Source organism: Argiope bruennichi, chromosome 5 (genome assembly GCF_947563725.1).
Source record: "Argiope bruennichi chromosome 5, qqArgBrue1.1, whole genome shotgun sequence".
Taxonomy (NCBI): Eukaryota; Metazoa; Arthropoda; class Arachnida; order Araneae; family Araneidae; genus Argiope; species Argiope bruennichi.
Genome location: NC_079155.1, coordinates 2,877,436 through 2,898,290, shown reverse-complemented (window position 1 = coordinate 2,898,290; position 20,855 = coordinate 2,877,436). Strand labels below are relative to the sequence as shown.

The 20,855-nt window shown below is 30.1% G+C and overlaps 1 protein-coding gene across 1 annotated transcript in view; it reads right to left on the bottom strand.

Annotated features, from left to right (window-relative positions):
* The window catches only part of LOC129969239 (protein boule-like), a 38,186-nt gene extending 18,205 nt beyond the window's left edge, over nucleotides 1-19,981 (bottom strand). Inside the window, exons 1-2 of the mRNA XM_056083703.1 lie at nucleotides 19,529-19,981; nucleotides 1,570-1,686 (exon numbers count right to left, since the gene is read on the bottom strand). Coding sequence (XP_055939678.1) covers nucleotides 1,570-1,686; nucleotides 19,529-19,531 — 120 coding nt within the window. The 5' untranslated portion in view covers nucleotides 19,532-19,981. The remainder of the gene's footprint in view (nucleotides 1-1,569; nucleotides 1,687-19,528) is intronic.
* Between the last annotated feature and the right edge of the window lie 874 nt (nucleotides 19,982-20,855).

Genomic DNA, 20,855 nt, shown 5'->3' with positions numbered 1-20,855 from the left:
ACGTGAAAAAATACTGAAATCCTTGCATTTTACCGATTGAGCTACTGCCAGTTGATTTCAATCTTCCTTACAAACTGCTAAAACTCTATTCAAAGTATTTAAAATGAATTAAATTTAATAATTAATGAATTAATATTTGAAAAAACTGTATTAACATCAAGTGTCATCCATTACAAATTTTTAAAAATGTATTTGAACTTGAGTGGATGAATAAAAAGTATTTTATGAACGATTGAAAACTTGAACAAGACATATAAATATATAGGAAGAGTATGAACTAATAGTAGAAATTGAAAAAAGAAGCAAAATTTAGTCATTTTGAATGTGACCAAGTATATAATAAATTAATTGCTTTTAGTAAAATTGACCACTGTTAAAAATTCTGCTAAAAATATTATGCGATGAATTTTTTTTTATATTTAATGTAAAAATGCAAGAGATAGTATATATTAGAAAAACATATTGAAATAATAACAGTTCCAGGTAGTACGTATGATTTTATCTTTAAAATCGTTTTTTTTTTCAGTTGATAATTTTAATATGTTGAGTTTAATACATCTATAAAAACCAAGGCATGTGTTTAAAACTCATTTATCTTTTATAGATAAGGTGATAGAAATTTATTTTTATTCGAATGTTAAATCATTCTAAGGGTATTAATTAGGTATTTAAATTTGCTATTAATGGAAGCCAGGGAACCCTATATTTGGCTAGTCTGGAGCAAGGCGCATTCTTTTTTTGATGCCGAACGATAGAATGAATTGCGAATCAAGTAACTGATTTCACTTACTGAGATTTCGAGAGATTCTGAGATTCTTTATATGAGATTGCACTCAAATGTGAGAAATCACATCGTATGCACCAACAGTCTCTTCAAATCTAGTCCTTTTTTTCATCTTTTTTTGACAAAAAGTTTATTTCGTATTGAATTTTTTAAAATCTTTTGAAAGGAAGGGAACTCTTACGTTTTTAATGTTAATAGCGTATCATGCGATTGAATCAAACTTTACTAATGTGTTACACATAAAACGCGGCCGGCTACTTCAGTTTTATTGCCATCCGCTTTAACATTAAGAGGAAAAGTATGAAGTTTCGCGATGACAAGCACTTTTGCGCTTATCATGAGATTGTGACGCACATGAAATAATTCTATAAACGTCGCTATTGAGAGTGCACTTTAGATATTCAATTCATGAAAAGCATAATTCATCAAATTCTATGATTATGAAATGCTAGAATCTGTAACAAAAATCTAATCAAAATAATTTTAATACTCATATTTAAAACTTCTTACTCGTAGATTAGAAAAACGTACGTAAAGCTAAGAGAGGTTTGATTGCACGGTTAGTCACTTATAAAATATTCACATTATTATACATTTGTTGTATATAATAGTGCGAATAAGATAACATCGAATCTTTGCCGCATTCATTTGTTTCCAAATTAACATGGAAAATTAAAATTAAAATGTTAGCCAAAATTTTGCAAACATTGCAAGCTGATGGAGTTTTTTTTAATCTCAAAACCAAAATGATCAAGTTTTTTTTTTTTTTAATATTTAAAACTTACGTTAGCTGCTATTCCACCTACGAAGATTCTGTTTGGTATGAGAGTACCGAATTTTGGAGCATTTGGTGCAACAGGTGAAGGGGACAGAGAGCCCGACCCCTCCGCACTTGATGTTGACTGAAAAGAAATAAAGAAAATTGTAAGACAAAAGAAAGGTAGTACGAGGCACATTGATTTTTTAAAAATTGGTATCAAAAACAAAGCGAGGTTTCGATGAATCTTCAAGTTTCGGGCTTCCTTGAGTCCGAAAAACACAGTTCTGGAATTATGTCTGTCTGTGAACACGATAACTCGAAACAGACAAACGACATTTGGTATACGGTCTTTATGCCAAATTCGTACATTTCTGTAAAATTTTGACCGAAATTCAATCAAAAGAAATCTGCCTGTCCGGTAATATAAGTTAACGTGAAAACTACAAAAAGAAGATAGCTCGATAAAAAAAAATTTGATGCATCCATTTTACATTAAAATATAGATATGTATCAAATTTGGGACCAAATCCGTCAAGGCTTGTTCTTTCACAAACGTGCATACACGATAACTCAAAAACGCAAATACTGAAATATATGAAATTCGATATGTGATTTTTTTTACTACAATTATAGATTTGTGTCAAACTTTGGATATAATAAATTGGGAAAAAATGCATTCAAATACATATTCGGTTCCCTGGTACTGTTTTATTATCTACAATAAAGCTATTCATTGCCGATGATTGAACATATCGAATGCAATGATTGATATTTCGTAATTTCGGTAACGTGCAAATTTACATTTATTAGAGAAAATGCGTTTTTGCACTTAGAGAAAAGGTACGTTTTGAGAGTAGTCCTCACACTGAATACCTTTCTGTTGCTTTCAGGGTCCTTTTATAAAAAAGTATTATATCATAAATAAATTTAAGCATATTAAATAAATTATTAAATAAATTAAGCTTCACAACGAGCTTTCGTACTGTTTATGAGGGTGCCAATAAATGATTGGGGCAACAAAGCCCATTTTTCCAAAAGCGTGGCTTTTAACTCTTTAACGCACCTCGGAACAACCTCACATAGGCTTCAAGTATCTCTTCCCTATAGCGATGTGCATTGGCAGTACCCGTATCGAAGACGTGCAGTGGTGTACGACTGCCCAACATTATGCCACCCCAGACAAGGATTCCGCTGTCGATTTCTTTTACGTATGAGGGATGATAGCGAGCTCCTCGCTCTCTCCAGATGAAGATTTGACGAGTGTCACTCTGTGTGGTTAATTTCGACTCATCACTGAAAACAACCCTTCTTGCTACGCCCAAGACGGATGCGTTCGGCACCACAACTGGGCTGTTCTGTTGGATGCAGTCAAAGGGACGCACTCAACCGGTCCCCGGGCATAAAGGGCCCTCTCTGCTAGACGTCTGTATATTGTTTGTCTGGAAATTCTTATTCCAGACGCAGCAGCAAGGTCATGAGCAAGTTGAGGAGCTGTTGTCAGCCTATGCCGTCGTGCACTTAATGCCAAATAGCGATCCTGTGCAGGCGTCGTTGCTCTGTGACGGCCTTGGCCGGCCTTCCTGGTTACAGCATCATTTGTTTGGAATTGATTACACAACCTGGATACCACTTTCGGTGCCACTTGTAACCATCGAGCCACCTCCGCTTGAGACTGCCCAGCTTCAAGCCTGCCACCAGCTCTTCATCTCAAAGACTCGTCTAAACGATTATGAGAACTTATTCTCACTGGATACAGGTTAATTTTTTTGTTTTAATGCAATATTCTTAAAATTGCAGGCAAAAATCCCAGATGCCTAAACGGTCTAATTTCAGTAGTTCCTCAAAAATTAATGCTAAACAACACTTTTTCCCACAACAAAGGTTACCGGTCCTTCACAATATATAAAATATAATTTGTTTAAATTTTACTGGTAGTCATTTAGAATTACTTTGAAAAATAATTTTGGACATGAGTGTAGTTTAAACGCGAAGAAATAGCCAAAAATGCAATTAAAATACTAATACTTTATATTCATAATCTAAGGAAGTTATTCACCACTAAATTCCTTTAAAGTATTATATATATATATATATATATATATATATATATATATATATATATATAGGGAGAGAATTTTAACAATCTCTCCCCCCCCCTCCCCCCTCTCTCTGAATGAGTGATTGGGCTGAATTGATTGGCAGAATATAGCACACCTAGCTGCGAAATAAGGAAGTTACAAAAATAGCTAAATGAAACGGGATCGGTCGTAAACTCCAATGAGAAAAATGTAAGCTATACCATAATAATAAAAAAAGCAGAAAGAGTTTCAAGGATTTCATTTTTTATTTATCTATAAAAATTGACAGGGATATTTGTGATTAAATTTGTGAACTTTCCCTGACTTGAAAACTCGTTCGTTTTGAAATTAAAATTGCATTCTCCAATATCCTCCCCCCCCACCCGAATGTTATATTCAGATATTTTTTTTATTACTTTTGTTTATATTCTTCGTTGTTAAATTTCATATCGTCGTTGCTTAACTCAGAAAACTGTATGAAATTACCGGAGAATACATTTTTCTATTTAGGATAAACTTTTTATCACGTCAGGAAAGCTCATAATTTTAATCGAAAATTTCACCACCAATTTTACAGATAATGCCGTGAAACTTTTTTCTGCTTCTTTATTATGACATAGCCATTTTTCTAAGTGGATTTTTTGGGGGGCTTATCTCCTTTATTTCCCATAACTTCCTTATTCCTCCGCCAGGATTACTGTAACCAGTCTCAATGAAGTCACTTTACTGCAGGTACATTTCTCTTTCCTGGCTGTGTGAGATCCCATTTAAATTTTTTTTTAAAAATGTGTGTGTGTGTATGCAATGCATGTGCGAATTTTTAAGACAACACTAGAAGTTGCGATGACTTTGCGAGGTTGTAGGTTTCGAAGCTAGTTGAGCTTCAAAACTCGAATCTACCGCAAGAAGAGAGACGAATCTTAGTCCTAAGAACCACAATCTAAGTGACCAGGTTCTCATTCAATTCGTCTTGATAAAAGGTTTCCTCGCTGTTGAAATTCAAAAGTTTGGATCCCCGTCTCCTGACCATGATTCAAAACGGTTCTATCGTCTTGTTTCGATACACTACCTAAACGTAATTGAAGTAAATGAAAGCTTTATAACATTAAATAACAGCAGAAACATATTTGAATTGCTATCTCTTAATGAATCAGTATTCGTCTTTTTCTGTCTTACTTAGTGAGTAACACTAAAATGCAGAAAAAAACTAATAGATGATAGTTCATGAATTTGCTTTGTTTTTATAAACTACTGTTTGAGATTCCGAAGCTTTTTAACTATTTGAATATTGTTGAACGTCTTCAGGCGCTTGTTCGTTTTTTTCTTTAAGCTGAATAAAGAAACTGTCAACTTCTTTTTAATGATACTAGGTATTACAGTTTAAACTCGACTGTAATAAAAAAGGTCCTAATTAATTATTTTCCCATTTGTTTGTTTGTTTGAAAGAGGGGGATTTAGGGATTTTTAGCTACAAAGGCTGTCATCCCAATTGTCCCATTTACAAAAATTTTTATACCATATAATTTCAGTAAAAAAAAAAGAAAAGATGTACCACACCTTAGGCCTAAATTTTAAATTTACCACAAAACATGAACAACAGCTCAACTTTACACACATACACACACACATTCCAATATCTTCGATTTTCTGTTTAGTACTTCCGAACTTTGTCGAGAGCATTAATAAATATAGACATTAAAAACAATAAATTTACCTTTTCTTTTAATGACCAATCCCTAACATATTTAGATTATTTTCTAAATTTGAAGATTTTTGGCGATAAATGAAAAATTTATTTTCTGAAGAAAATTTTCACTCAGATAAAATAAAAACAGCAATTTCTACACTAATGTCAGTTTATTTGATTCTACATTTTTTCTTGTTTCTACTAATATGCTATTCTTACACTCGTCTGTAAGTATATAAAGTTTCATTTTTATGTCTGTAAAACTTTCTGAAATATTGAAAAGCAAAATTATTGATTTGAACCATTTTTTCATTCCTCAAACTAAAAGAACCCCAAAAAAGTTACTAAATTGATTTAGTTAAATTTAAAAAAATCAAATAATCTTTAAAATCAAATAATTAAATGAAAGTTAATTAAAACAATAATCGAAGTACTTAAATCACTTGTTCAAACTCAACACCTTCGATACCTATGTAGTGTTGCTTCTTTTAACAATAATGCGTACGTGCGATTCAATTCGTCACTTATGAAATCGAGACGTGCTTCTAGAATATGTTGACAAAGATTTGATGCATCGACAGAAAACGTGTTAAATGCAGAAATACATAAACAACCCCATAAATTAATGTCACTGGACGCCAGATAATTTGGAAGGAATTCTAAAAGTTTTTGTAAATCAACCCACTATCAGCTTATAACCAGCTGATAGTGGGTTGATTTACAGCACTTAGAGCTGAGGTAGGATGAGAAGAAGCACTATCTGTTCGAAACTACATTTGTAGAAAAAATTATCCCAAACCAAAAAGTTCAGACGTCATTTCATTCAAAATTAACTGATATGTCTACTCCTATTCAGCACACTGCTGTATAAAACAGGCCCAATTAAAGTACTTCTAAAAATGACCCACCACACATTGCTAGAAAAGTTTTACTAATAACGAGTCTCTTGTTTAAAAATGGGCTCTTTTTTTTGTTTGTTTGAAAAATAATCGTTTTGACGATTTGACGCTTTCATCTTGACTGCAGCAACATCCTGTCTTTTCAAATTTCTTTTCTGGGGAAAGAAAGATTCGCTTCTATCTGAAGTGGGACCTAATTGCAAATCTAGACGCTTGATTAAACGAATCCAAAGACGTCTGATTGAAGATGTCAAAAGAAACCGCATATGCTGTAGGGATTTCAGTAATTACGTTGAAATATTCTCCACACTACAGTTTTGAGAAGTTTTGAGAAAATGAGAAATTTTCAGCAGTTTTTTTTTGTTTTTGTTTTTTTTTTCATTCTGAAATCAGTTTGGATAATTTATATTTAAAAAAAATAATTCACTCTTTTTCAATCCAAGAGATGAAATTCTACATGTACATTATTGCAAACTCGATTCAAATGAATGAGAAAACATTCCACAAATTTTAATTTTGTTTTAGACCGAAAGGTAAATTTAAATAATTTCAATTTTTTTAGCGAATTAATCATTGATGGAAATCAACAGAAGAAAAAATGATTATAAAATTAATAATAAGCAGCATACGGAAGGTTTTCTTTTATAAATCAAAATACAAAGGTAGCAAAAATTTATCATAACTTCAAAAAATTTTATTATTTATACATTCGTACTGATGGAGGGACGTCTATGAAATACTTTGAAAAATAGAATTGAAATTTTAGTATTCTAAGTAAATCTCACACTGTTGCCTTCCTGAAAAATAATACATTTTTATAATAATGCGATTTGTTTTTGAATTAATCAAATTTCAATACAATAAAATAAAACATCTAATTTCTCATTCGATAAAAAGATCGTACAAATGGAGTAATAAATATTAATTTGTACATTTTGCAGCCTTTCTTATAATTTCGAAAACGAATATTCTTTAAATTCGATTAATTTAAGTAATCAAACAGAAAAAATACGATATACTCATTAAATGAGACAAGAACAATTGTTATTTGTGGACTGTAAAATTTTTGGGGGCTTATTATCTCTTTTCTTTTTCAAAAATACATGTACAGTACATGTACAGTATACTATTGGTTGCTTTTCATATACTTTTGTCTCACTAATAGGATATACAACATAGGTTGGTCCAAACCTCAAATTCCTACAATAATTATTTATTAATCATGAGACACTTAAAATATTTGAATTGCTCTCTGTTCTGGATGTAAAATATTTCAATCATAGAATCTGCCTGGCATACTAATTATAATTTGGATTTATACATTTCGATGTTATTCAGATGGTTTATAAAAATTGTCCAAAATACAAGAAAATTCAATGTGCGTAAATTAATACCGTACATAATGTGAAAAGTATATTTTTTATTTCTTGGACTCTGAACAAAGAAGTAAAATAGAAATTAAATTTATTTTGAATTGCTTTCGCGTGCTCGTAATTCCGGATTACAAAAAGAAAACAATTTAGAAAACGTTTCAGCAAATATGGTGATTTGACAGAACCAAAGAAATTTTGGTTGTAAATTACTGTGTAGAGTTTTTTGTTTTTCGAATAATTTTTGATTATTAGAGCGTATCTATATAGATTAATTTTGATTTAGAAGTTTTTTTATTTTTATTTTCCACATTGTATAGTAAAAAAAATATTTATGGTCAAAATTTCATTTAGAAATTCAAAAAGCAAAGTCTTAATTGTACAACATTCAGTAAATTCAAAGGTTTAAATTAATATGCGCCTACTGTGTGCTTATTACAAATTTCATGCACATGACACAAATTCCTTTTTTATTGAAACAAAGGGCAATCTAAATAAAAAAAAATGTTGTGAATAAATGAAATGATTTGCAATCTTAAGCATCTCAATTTTAAAAATCGAATGCTAATAAAATTAGTAATTTTTATATCTTCTGTCACATTTTCTTAAAATAAATTTCATATTTGGCGATTATGTAATTTTTCGGAAGGGAATCTGTTTCGTAATTCACTCATTTGGCTTAGAGTCAATAGTTGCAATCTGAATTTGATCTGATTCAAGATATGGGACATGAAAAAATTTCGAGCTTTCTTTGTTTATTTCTGCTTGACTTTACTGCAACCAATGAGTTAAGTAATTATCAATTGTAAAGGATTTTACTCTCTATTGAAAATTTACAAAAATAGAAGAAAATTCCCAATTTTGTAGGAATTGCTTAGCTAACAGCAAACAACAAACTACTTTGTTGTTCTTCTTCTTCTTTCTTTATTAAAAGCTAAGAAAGCATTGCAGACAAAAAAATGTAATTAATCTGAAAAATCTGTAATTAAATAAGTAAATTCTTTCTTTTGTTTGCTTTATGTGGATTTATATATTTTATCCAATCTAAGCGAATGCCACAAAATAAGAAGATGCTTTTTATTTGAAAAAGAATTTTATTCATTTCTGCAAATTTAGTGAAAATATGGTTTATGTACAATTGCAGGTAGAATGCACTTATGCAGGTAGAATTTCAAATCTATTTGCACAACGCATATAAACTTTCCCTATCTTTCAAGATGACATAAAAGATTAACAGTAATTTAAGGAGAAGTAAATTAAATCTTATTGGCACAAGAACCACTTTTTTATGGCAATGTTAAGGCAAAAGTAATTTAACCAAGCCAAATTTTAATGGCAAAAGTAATTCGAAAGACCATACTAAGATACGATCTCTGCATCAAAAACAGATAGATATAATATTTGCAAAATAGAGTGTTGGTATCGAGATGCAGAATCAAATCACAGAAGGCAAAATCAAGGCATAACAAAATAATTTTCTTTTCATATATATTATGAAATCTATAGAATACTAATTTGATATCGTGAAAACTTTTTCTATTCCGAAGATTTATATTTCTCCATAATTTGATATCGCGAAATCTTTTTCTGTTCCGAAGATTTATATTTCTCAGTATTAATCCATGATTTTATTATTCGTATATTCAGTGTTTCGTTTCAATAATGTTTATTTGATATTTTTATCTTGGGATTGTTTCTTATAGTTTATCTTCCTATAGCTTCTTTGTTTTCTTTTTTTAATTTATTGCACAATCTATCAAATTCTTACTCCAATTTCGTACGTGCAATAGCATAGTGGCTGGCAAGAAATTCAATGGATTGTTTTCCATTGTCCTCATTAAATGCTCAAAACCACCGACACTTGAAACTTCTCCACTTTCAGAGAATTTGGCTTCATTCAAATCAGCCCATCATTCCATGATCACGACATTTTGAGCACAATATTGATGTAAACAACCCATTTTTCATCACCGTTTATAAATCATATCAAAAAGAGACAGTTTTTCTGAAGGTTAAAGAGCATATTACAAATATTAATAAGCACCGTTAAATGAACTTCTTTGAGTTTACAAATACCCAAATGTGAAGCTGGCTTACGGATCGTAAAGGTTTGATGAGTTTCGATGAGTTTGCCCGACGAAGGACTGCAATTAAAGATCAAAATCACCATCACGAAACTGCACAAATCATCATTGGCACTGACGTTCTTATACAGCAATCACTTTAAATTTCAATGAACTTTGCCCTGCCTGATACATATTCTTACCTTTACAAAAGTAAAATTGCAAAATATGAAGAAAATATACAATTTATTCTTCTATATTCTTATTGTGGAATCTCCAAACTCAAACAATCTCACAGTTTTTATTTTTCAGTGAAACTGGAACTGTCAAATGAAACTGTAAACATTGATAAGTGAGAAAAGCCTCGAGAATAGATCAGTTTCATCTGATGTAGGAATGCATCATTGTTTTCCCGATCATTCAATGTTTGACTGCTCGCAAACAAGATGTTAGTTGATATATATTTAAGAGCACCTTTTTTCTTTTTTGTACGAGTTGACCGCTATTGGTTCTTTCTATTTTGGCGATGTCTAACATTTTTAATTATTATGGCGACATTCTTAATGGTAAAATAATATTAACAGTAAAACATAATGAATTCTCAATCTTTCCTTGCAGAAATTCTTTCCCAATGTATAACATTCAGTTATGAAAATATATATAAAAAATGTTTTGCTAGTTTGTATAGGATATCCACTTTCTTTAGTTCTCTCAGAATTGAGATTAAAGATGAAAACTTTATCAAAATCAGCGTTAGAATGATGAACTCTATAGTAGGTAGCTATGCGAGTTTTTTTTTTCAATAAATTTTGACTATAGCATTTTAAAGCATGAAGCGTGCTTTATGTTAAGAAATTTAACTCAAATATTTACTGTCTCTTTGAAAAGCGTTCCGGTTTAAATTTACAAGAGGCAATTTAATGGCGCATTTTGTAATTCTAATCAATAATCAGAAGGCAAGAATTTAATTATGGTCTGTGAATAGAAGTCGAAGATCTGAGAATAAATCTCAATCTTCAAATTTTCGTTCTACACTAACAAGAAGGTGTCGTGAGCACTAAGCCTCTGTGCACTATGGATTTGAGGTAGAATTGAGCCATGAACCTGAGAGCCTTCAAAACTGCCGATCATATCTGTCATTAGGACAAATGAAAACTGTATGATGGTAATAACATTGCTGGAAGGAGGAAATGCACGAAAAATATAATAGCAAATGTAGAAATTAAAGAATCAATTTATTGTTAAAAACGTATTAATAGAGAATTTTAATCCTATTAACGAATAAAGCCTGTAATTAAACACACACACACACACACACACACACACACACACACACACACACACACACACACACACACACACACACACACACACACACACACACACACACACACACACACACACACACATATATATATTGTTTCCATTTTTAGATATTTACTTGATAAATATACAAACTTATATTTAAAACTATTTAAATTTTCACTACATTAACATATTAAAATAAGACGATGTGAGCAATACAATTTCTCACTACGTAGAGTTTTCATAAGTGAGATAAAAGCATTCACACCCGAGAAAGATTACATTGTTAGAATCGCACTTTAAAAATTTTCATTCATTTATTCCGTTCCATTCACATCTGCAGTAAAATTCGAACCATAATTCAATGCGCGCACGCAACTAATTTTATTTGACTCATTTATGTCAGTCATGAAAAAAAAAAAAAAAAAAAACGAACCACTTTTTAGGATGGGAACTAGAATAGTTCCTGATGGAAGGTTTATATCGAGGACAACGTTTAAAAATAACAGCAAGATTGCAGTGCATTACATTTCTTTCTTTTGCAGCAGAGCGATTAATAAGAGGAGATTAAAATTAGAACAATAGCGTTGAAATATAGTAAACAGAGGGGATCAAACATGTCAGTACAGAAAAAAAAATGTTTCGCCATCTGAATTGAATTTTACGATCTTTCAATGGAAAAGAGTATTTCAATTGAATTCTGAGAACAGAATATTATTTTATTCAAATAGAGTGGACTCCTGAACATGATAATACGATAAGTGCATACAGTATAATTCACGTTATAAAGTCATGCTGTACTGGAGTTTTCTCGCATGATTGAATTTTTAACTCGTTTTTTATGTATATCTTTCATTTCGTATCCAGAATTTATATATGCATCTTCCATTGAAATGTATTTCCATTCTGTCCTTTCATGTTCCATGCATCGGGCTTTTACCTGCAACTTTTTTTGATAAATTTAATTTACAAAAGTTTTACCTGTGGCATTTTAAAATAAAGTTTTCTCGAAACATAAATGTATTAAAAACTAGCCGCCTTTGGCGACCAGCTGGTTCGCCAATCTTAATGTTCGTTTAAATTTTAATAATTAAATAGTTTACGCAATTCCTACTTTAATAGCTTCTTCATCAAAATTTTTTAAAACTTCAAATAAAATTCACTCATACTATTATAAAGGCCTTCAGTCATAACGTAATATGTATCTCTCTAATTTTCTGTTTGCTCCCGTAGAATTCATGCTTTAAAATGGAAAGAATGAATCTGCAATTAATATAATAATATTTTTTACTGAAACAAAGCATTTTTTAATAATATGATTACTGATAACAGAATCAATGAGTGTTTAAACTTTATGGGCACTAAAGAATATCTTTCTTATGTAATATCACAAGAATTTGTCACAAAATTTTCTCAGATTCATCATGAACAGATCGATTCATTAACAATGTTTAAATTTAAATGCATCAAACACTAAGAAAATAAAATGAATCGTCTAAAATAATCGGTCGAAAACAGGTTTAAAAAAACTACTTAAAAAACGATGTACTTAAAACTATAAGCATATACAAAAATATATATAACGAACATAAATACAATTTAATTACAAAAGCATGCAACTAGCTTAAAAATAATTTAAATCAAGAATCATCCGTTGATAATATTGCCAACAATCAGAACACAATGCGCATGCGTGAATTTTCAACGCCAGTTACGGTAACGCAAATGCGTGAATTTTTCTACGCCAGTTGGGGTAACGCTGTGCAGATTAGACATTTTTAATTTTCTTTATTCTGTGTTATTTTAATTCAAAAGTACTTCAGAATGAATCTGAAAGATAGACTAATTAATAATGTTTAATTTTAAATGCATCAAACATTAAGAAAATAAACAGAATCGTTTGAAATAATCGGCCAAAAAATGTTAACCCTAGCCTCGTTACTGTTGAGAAAGAAAAAAAACCTGAAGCCTTACTCATTTGGCGGTGGGGAAAATGGAAGAGTTTTTGGCGGGAAAGTTAATTTTTAATTAATAATTAAAATTCTAATTAAAAATTCAAAAAATGGTACCCCAGGTGCACATTCCCGACCTCTACGGTATACATGTACCAAATTTGGTAGCTGTAGATCAAATGGCTTGATCTGTAGAGCGCCAACACACACACACACACACACACATTGAGCTTTATATAAGTATAGATAGATTAACAAAACAGTTCAAAGTAGCCCGAGTATTGCATCAAAGGCATACGCATTGCATTAATTAATTTATACTTTTTATAAGAAATCGCGTTATAAAACCAGCAGTAGTCATAGCAGCATTGGAACTTGTGCAGTAACAATTTGTTTTATATATAAATTTTTAATTAATGTAAATAAAAATGATAAACTGAATTATATGGAGTTTAATTAATAAACTTAATTTACATGTAACTTATGCTATGTATAAATTTTAAATGGAAATCCTGTAGATGTTTCTAAAATTCTACTTTATCGGCATTATACCAAGAAAATCGTACAAACACATCCTGAAACTTACGAGGAAATGTAAAAAAAATTATACTACTTTTTCCTATTTTTAATCCTTATAATGCTTTTTTTTAAAAGTACATACTTTTTACGAATTCACAGTCAGTTACAAACATTCGAATTAAATCAAAAATTAATTGAAGCTAATCGAGAATTACGTTTTCAAAAAATAAAAATAAAGTAATTTAATAGGGAATACACAAATGAACAAACTATTCTTACCACATCAGGAGGAAAAACAAACTGAAGACAAACAAACTAAATAAAAATTTGTGGCAAAATATGATTGTACAAAAATATGATTTGCAACAGAAACTATTTATTTTCGTCCGTAAAGAGGCTGTTTTTATAAAGAAGCAATATATATATATATATATATATAATATTGTGGCGTAATATTTTGGGGTACATTTGAGTATTTCTCGAATCTATCAAGGCATTTCAAAATTTAACTATATTTTTAAATGACAGAAATGACAGCAATCGAGAAACAGAGTTAATAAATTACAACAATTAATGAAAATTTTTGTAAAAGTAGGATTTTTTTTTTAAATTTTTGCATTTCTCTAAGTATCAAAATACTATTATACGAAATTTTTGGCACGTTTGCTCGTGAAAGGGACTTTTAAAAGTAAATCCTCTCGAATGTCATTTAAAGATTAAAAAGATTTAATAAAGAAGAAATCAACTAATTTGTCTCAATGCGAAATATTTATCCAGACGGGAATAATGCAAAATTACAAAGCATTTTGAAAGGTTTGCAACAGTACGTCTGAGAATTGTCGTTTGAGATAATTTATTTATAAGTACAGCCGCAATAAAAATGAAATTAGGCACGCTATTTAACTATACGTTGTCATATTGAGTGTCAGGAAATCTGTCTTGTTTCTTCTCAAAAATCAGCTATAGACTTCAAAATAAAGTTGGCGCTGCGCTGTAGTACTTATAATGTGAATATGAATTACTTTCCCTTCTGCAGTTATTCTTTACGAAGAAAGTTACAAACCAAGTAAATTTAAGTTAAAGTTTGGAAAAAGGTACGAATTACAAAATGTTTTCAGCATATATAGATTGTCCTATTTTTTCCTACAACTTTATAGGTAAAAAAACAAACGATTCTTATATTATGACTCTTTAAATATAAGAATTGTTTGTCTCTATCGACAATTCGCGCAATATAAGAAAAACATATATTAATGCATTTTTCTATAATTTGTTAATGTACTGAAAGCAATATATTGTAATTAATTAAATTTTCATTCAATTTAATACATAATGCAAAAATAAAACTTCAATTCGAGTCATTAAATATTAAAACTTTTACATTCGTATACACAAAAAGTTTTTTCTCTATCATCGGAGCCTTTTGCAATGTTGCTCAATCAAATATGCAAACATAAAGTCCAAAATGCATTACAATAAAGGTGATTTATAGATATTAAATTCTAATTAAAGTATAATATTTTGTTAATAAAAATCTCTTTAAAATATTTCCATTAAAAAATTTTTGGACTCATTTATTATTTCTCTTTTTAATGACAAGAAACAAAACAATCCCTAAATGAAGAGTAACTTCTCAAAATTTTTAAATCAAATTTGAGGTGGTTTTTTTTTCCATTTGACGTAAATAGCATATGTTACATTTTGTAGTGACATACAATTGTACTACGTTGATGTCATCTTCCAAATACCGTCTTGCCAGTGACACTACGTTAATGTCACTGGACTTGAATGTATTAATTAATTATATAACTTAAATATATTTGTAATGGCAAATCATGATTTCCTTTATTACAGCGATGAAAAAAAGTTTTCTGACAGTCGCTTTATTTAGAATCAGCTACACATATTTGAAAATAATTTTTAATAAAGTAATAATGTTTTTATAAATATAAATATTCTTATGGTTTCCTTTTTGAATACTTTTAAAAATGCTTTTCAATTTCTTTCGCTTCAAGAATTTTCAGAAAACAACAAGAATTTCTCCCGGGAAGGTTGTTGACTCAAGCTGAGATAATATACTATCACGTGTTAGAAACAGTTCATGACTTCTTAACCGACATATTCTTTAGTTACTACTTACACAATTCAAATTAATTTGAGTATCTATTTAGATCATAATTTATTCATTTAAAAGATCAGATTTATTTTAAGTTAATATGCAGGATTTTTAATGTAATCACTGAATGTCATAATTGTTGATTTTTTAAATGTTTCCATCTCTGACTATCAAATATTTGTAAATTCAGTCAATCCAATTTATTTACGATAATTGAATTCTAAAATTACTTGATTAATTCTTAATTATAAAAATCTAGAAATTTACATCTAGTTACTTTCAAATTTGTCTGAGCATACTGGCAACTCATTCAATTTTCACCAGTTCGATAGTAGTTCTGATTCATATGGCTTCCTCGTAACCAGTGATGGACGAGGACGCTACCAAAAATAGTGCAGAGGATGCTTATGTTTATGTAAAATCTGTGCTAATAGCTAATTTTTCTTTTAAATTTAAATTTATTATATGCGATGAAGCTCTTGGAAATACATGTGTAAAATCTGGACCACGAGGAAGCGAGATTAAATTATATATTAAATTATCTGTACAACTGTATTATACCATCCACTCATAAGCATCAAGATTTAAAATGGCGCCAGAAGCGTCAACTTCTTACGGTGTAACAACTTGCCTCGAGTATATTTTATCTTTTATGATATATATTTCCTCTCTAAAACTGTCGTAAGTAGTTAAAAGGAGAAAACAATTATAAATATAAATGAAAACGTATAGAATTGCAACGCCACAAAAAACAATTCTGGAGGCAGTGAAAGAGGTGATGACTGGTTATTCATTGCAAAAGGCGATTAATAATTATGGAATTAATTTCATGGACAGTCTAAAGATTCTGAGATAAAGTGAAAACTGGTAATAATGGTAAGTTGCAATTCTAATGCACTTTATTTTATAATTTAATTAATTTAAATATAATTAAATAATTAAACATGTCTAAATTTTGTTAATATTTAAAGATATTTCTTGAAGATGCTGCTTATGTTACATTAAAAACCCTTTTATTTCAGATCCAAAACTACCTGTACCTAGTATTAGTTATTGAAAAAAATTCGCTACAAAATCTTCACAGATGAGCAGATGATGCAGCTTCACGACACATAAACAATGCTGAAACTGTATAAAAGCCTTTTTGCAAAGTAAGTAAAAATATTTAAATATGAGTTGGAATTAGAAATCAGTGTGGCTATTAACTTTTCTAAAGAGCATTAAGTCCCTTTCCTTACGCACTTATCAGGTTGACGAGACTGATATGACAACGATTTTGAAGCTAAGAAAGATAACTACAGAAAAGTTACTGTAAGGTCTCCAAACAGGTCGGGGTCGTATCATCTGCCAAAAAAGGTGCTTTGCTACCCATTTTTACTGTTTGTGCTAATGCCAACTCAGTGTCTCTTTTTTATTTTCTAGGAGAAACTTCAAATATTACTTTCTTTCAAATGTACTTCAAGGAAGTGAATGCTTAGTAAATAAATCTCAATGGGTGATTGAGCAAGATTTTTAGGGCTTCTTGAAAAGCCATTTTATAAAACATGCCAAAGTCACCAAAGAAATGCCTCGCTCACTTCTAGACAGTTATCAATCTCATCTAGAACTTGGCCAAAGGGAACGGAGGGATTCTTTTGTCGTTACAACCACACATATTACATGAATCGCAGTCCTAAAGCAACTCTGTTTGATCTTTTCAAAAAATTTACCAGTATTTCTCAAAAAAAAAATTACCAGTAGGGTCAAAGATGATGAACACCCTTGGAAGGGCTATGATTATGTATGGTATTCCATCATAGTGACAAATGCAATAATGCCGAAGAAGGTTATGTCAGGATTCTTGGCAATTAGTATCTGACCATTTAATTAAAAAAAGATTGTGAGTAAGGAAGACATCTTCTATTCTAGGGATTGGCTGATTGTCCACAACTAATGAAATAAGAGCGCAAGTAAAGAATCTTCGTTTTAAAATATAAAATATTAAATAGCATTATGAAAATACTTCTCAAATATAAATCAACTTTTTAAAACACATTGAAGCGGAACTGCTAATATCATTATATTTCCCGTTAAAATTTTACATGAGACTTTTTTTTTTTTTTTTTGCATACTTAAAGTTTGTTTAGTTTCACAAAGAGACGAATATACAATTTCCGGATTTTTTTAAATCATCAGTTGAAAAAACAATTTCACAGCGTTATTAGCTTTCCTGTCATAATTTCAAACTCTGTTTGAAACATATCAATTTCGAAACCTGAGCATTGTAATTTGTACTTGAGAGTAGGGAAATTATTTTAAAATATATGGTCAGAGCAGTAAGCATTTTAAAATTTCATAACTTCCAGATACCTTTTTTTTATTTTATTTTTAAAATATTAATTTTTAAGGAAGAAAAAAATTTTTTTTTTGTAAATAATATGATTTAATTTAAAATTAAAAAGTTGTAAAATGAAGCAAATAATAGCTGATAATTTTCTCAAATGCATTGAATCTTTTTTTTATTTTAATCAAGAGAAAAACATAATCAAATATTATATAATTTTATTTTAAAAATTTTAAAATATTGTTTGAACGGTAATTTATTGAAATTTATGATAGTGAAAAAATCCCCATCGCAAATACTATGTTTTGATATTATTGACGTAAAATGCTAAAATCTTGGTTAATTTTAGAACTAATTCAAATTTTTAAAAAATCATCCCGAAATCTTCTTTTAGACTCTTCAAATTATATCTACGTCAAACCTGTTAGCTATCAATCCGGTAAACTGTCCTGTAGAGAGCAAATAGACACACACATATTTTTTTAAAGATATTATTGTAGAAATAATGAAATAAATTTTTAAATAATAAATGCAATTTTGTCTTGATTTATTTTTAAAGACTTTTTAAATAATGGCGCATGAACAAAAATCCTAGATGTTGCAGTGTGTTGGAGTTGAAAATCGAGGCATCTTTTATGTACATACTTACTGTCTTTGGCGTCCAGTTTATTCATTTGAAGTATTGGCTGAGTTTAATTTCAATTACATCTCTTTTGTATAAAGATGTTCATGATATCAACCTCACCAAAATATTTTTAAGAGTCAAATTGTGACGAAAATTAAATCCCATCTTAATTTAATAGCTCATACTTATTTTTTTACTGCGTACAGTGACTTTCTGACATAACATCATGCAAAAAAAATTATGAGTCTGTATTATCTATTTCAAAGTGCATATTATTTTTTTTTGCGGTCATTTGATTCTATTTTCAGACTGTTCATCTAAATTCTATAATAAGTAGGATCTTTCTTCTTTAGCTTTCAACAAAAGAAAAAAAATTACAATATTATATATTTGATGAAATAATGCAAAAAAGTAATGAATTTCTTTGCTATAATAAAATTTGTTGTTAAAAATTAAACAAAATTACTTTTTAAAAATTCATAAAATTCAGGAAAAAATTTTACAACAGTTAAATGGATATTATGAAAAGAGTTTCTGTTTAAATTTTGAAATGGATAAAAATTAGTTTTTGCAACAATATTTTCGATATTCACCGCTAGAAAATGTCAAAATCTTGCTTAATTTTTAATCAAATTTCTTTTTTAAAAAATGGCTCTGAAATTTCCTCTTTCTAACTATCAAAATAATTGTATGCCAGATTTGGTAATTTTAGGTTAAACTGCCTGTGCTATATATTGCCAATAGATACGCACACAATCCTCCTTTGTTATTAGTAGAGATTATTTCTAACAAAATGACTTAAAGATTTCTCATTTTACTATATGAATATGATTTTAAAAAATAGTTTTGTGTGTGTGTGTTGAATAATTTAAGCTCCTTTGAAGTCATAATGTTTCGGGTCGTTTCACAATCAAATAATTCCTTTTTTTTTCCCTTTAAAGTCATTGCGCACTGTTTGTCAACAATAAGCACTCGATAAATCAGATAGTATCTGATAACGCATTATATATTTTAACCACTGAAAAATGCAATAGAGAGAAACCTTACCATTTCTTGGCTTTTTGAATCCGTGATGGTTTTCGAAATTATACACCCGGTGTTTCAAAACAGAATTCCGTAATCCATGCAATGTCGATTTCGTTGAACACATTTGCTCGCATTGTTTTCGCTGTCGAAATTTCAAACATTACAGCACACGCGCACCATTGCGAATAACAATTTGCGGGGAAAAAACAAGTGATTCCTGCAGCTCGCTGGATGATAATGACGACACCGAATCCTTGAAATTAGTGTCACAATTAAGAACAAATAAAAACTCCGCGTTTAATGGTACAGCCCAGTTTACTCCTGGCGATGAGGCACGGTTCGAAGAAATAAATTTAGAACAGTGTTCATTACTACTTTGGACCTGCCTGCTTCCCCTGGCTGTCGGGTGAGAGAGACTGTTGCGCAGTGACAAGGACTTCGATTTAAAAATAGTTATCCCTGGGACGAATTCATACTCAGCCGTAATACTTGTAGGCTCTGCTCCATTCTTCTGCGGTTGTTTTGGTTCTTTTTTCTTCCTGGGAGGGAAAAAAATAGTTCCCCCACCTGCTTTGACTGTTCTGGAACCTGATGGTGCCACCTGCCTCTTTGGTGGATGCGCAAAATTGTCTTACCTGGGTTGGAAGAGGTTAACTTGGCAGTGTAGCTGTGCATGCTTAGTGGAAAGGAAGAAATTAAGCCAAATCTCGTGTTTTTGTTAATATTTTCTGGCATTGTACCTTTGCAAACAGAAACACAAACAGAGCTTTGCATTTTCCTTGACAGCTATAAGTTTGATAAGGAAAGAAAAAAATCATCACCGGCTATTTAAAGACGATCGAGTTTGTTGTTTTTTTCCATGCAGAGGATTTATTAAAATTTAAAGTACTATGAAGTAAATAAGTTTTGGAATTATGAATATGTTTGGATACAAATTAGAAATCCTTTGAGTGATTTTCCGATAACAACTATAAAAAGCACATTTGAGATTAAGTACAGATTCTTAATGCTTGTTGATAAAGGAATTATATTGAGTAAGCATTTGAAACTGAGTTTCTAAGTATTTGAAACTGAATTGTTGCAATTAGATAATTGAATCGAATGATTTCTTTATCAGAATTTATTTCGAAAAAGACAACTGCTGTTATACCACATTTGACAATATATTTTTATATTTAGTTTTTATGGAGATTTTAATAACAATCTTGTGAAAACATGTTTAGCCTAAAAACTAGAAAGCAAATTGATTCGATTGTGTATCTAATGGTACAGTATGAAAAACGTAATAATCTTCGTATAAATAAAAGTCATTGTGGTAGTATATGTATGCATGTTCACCATCTTCTCA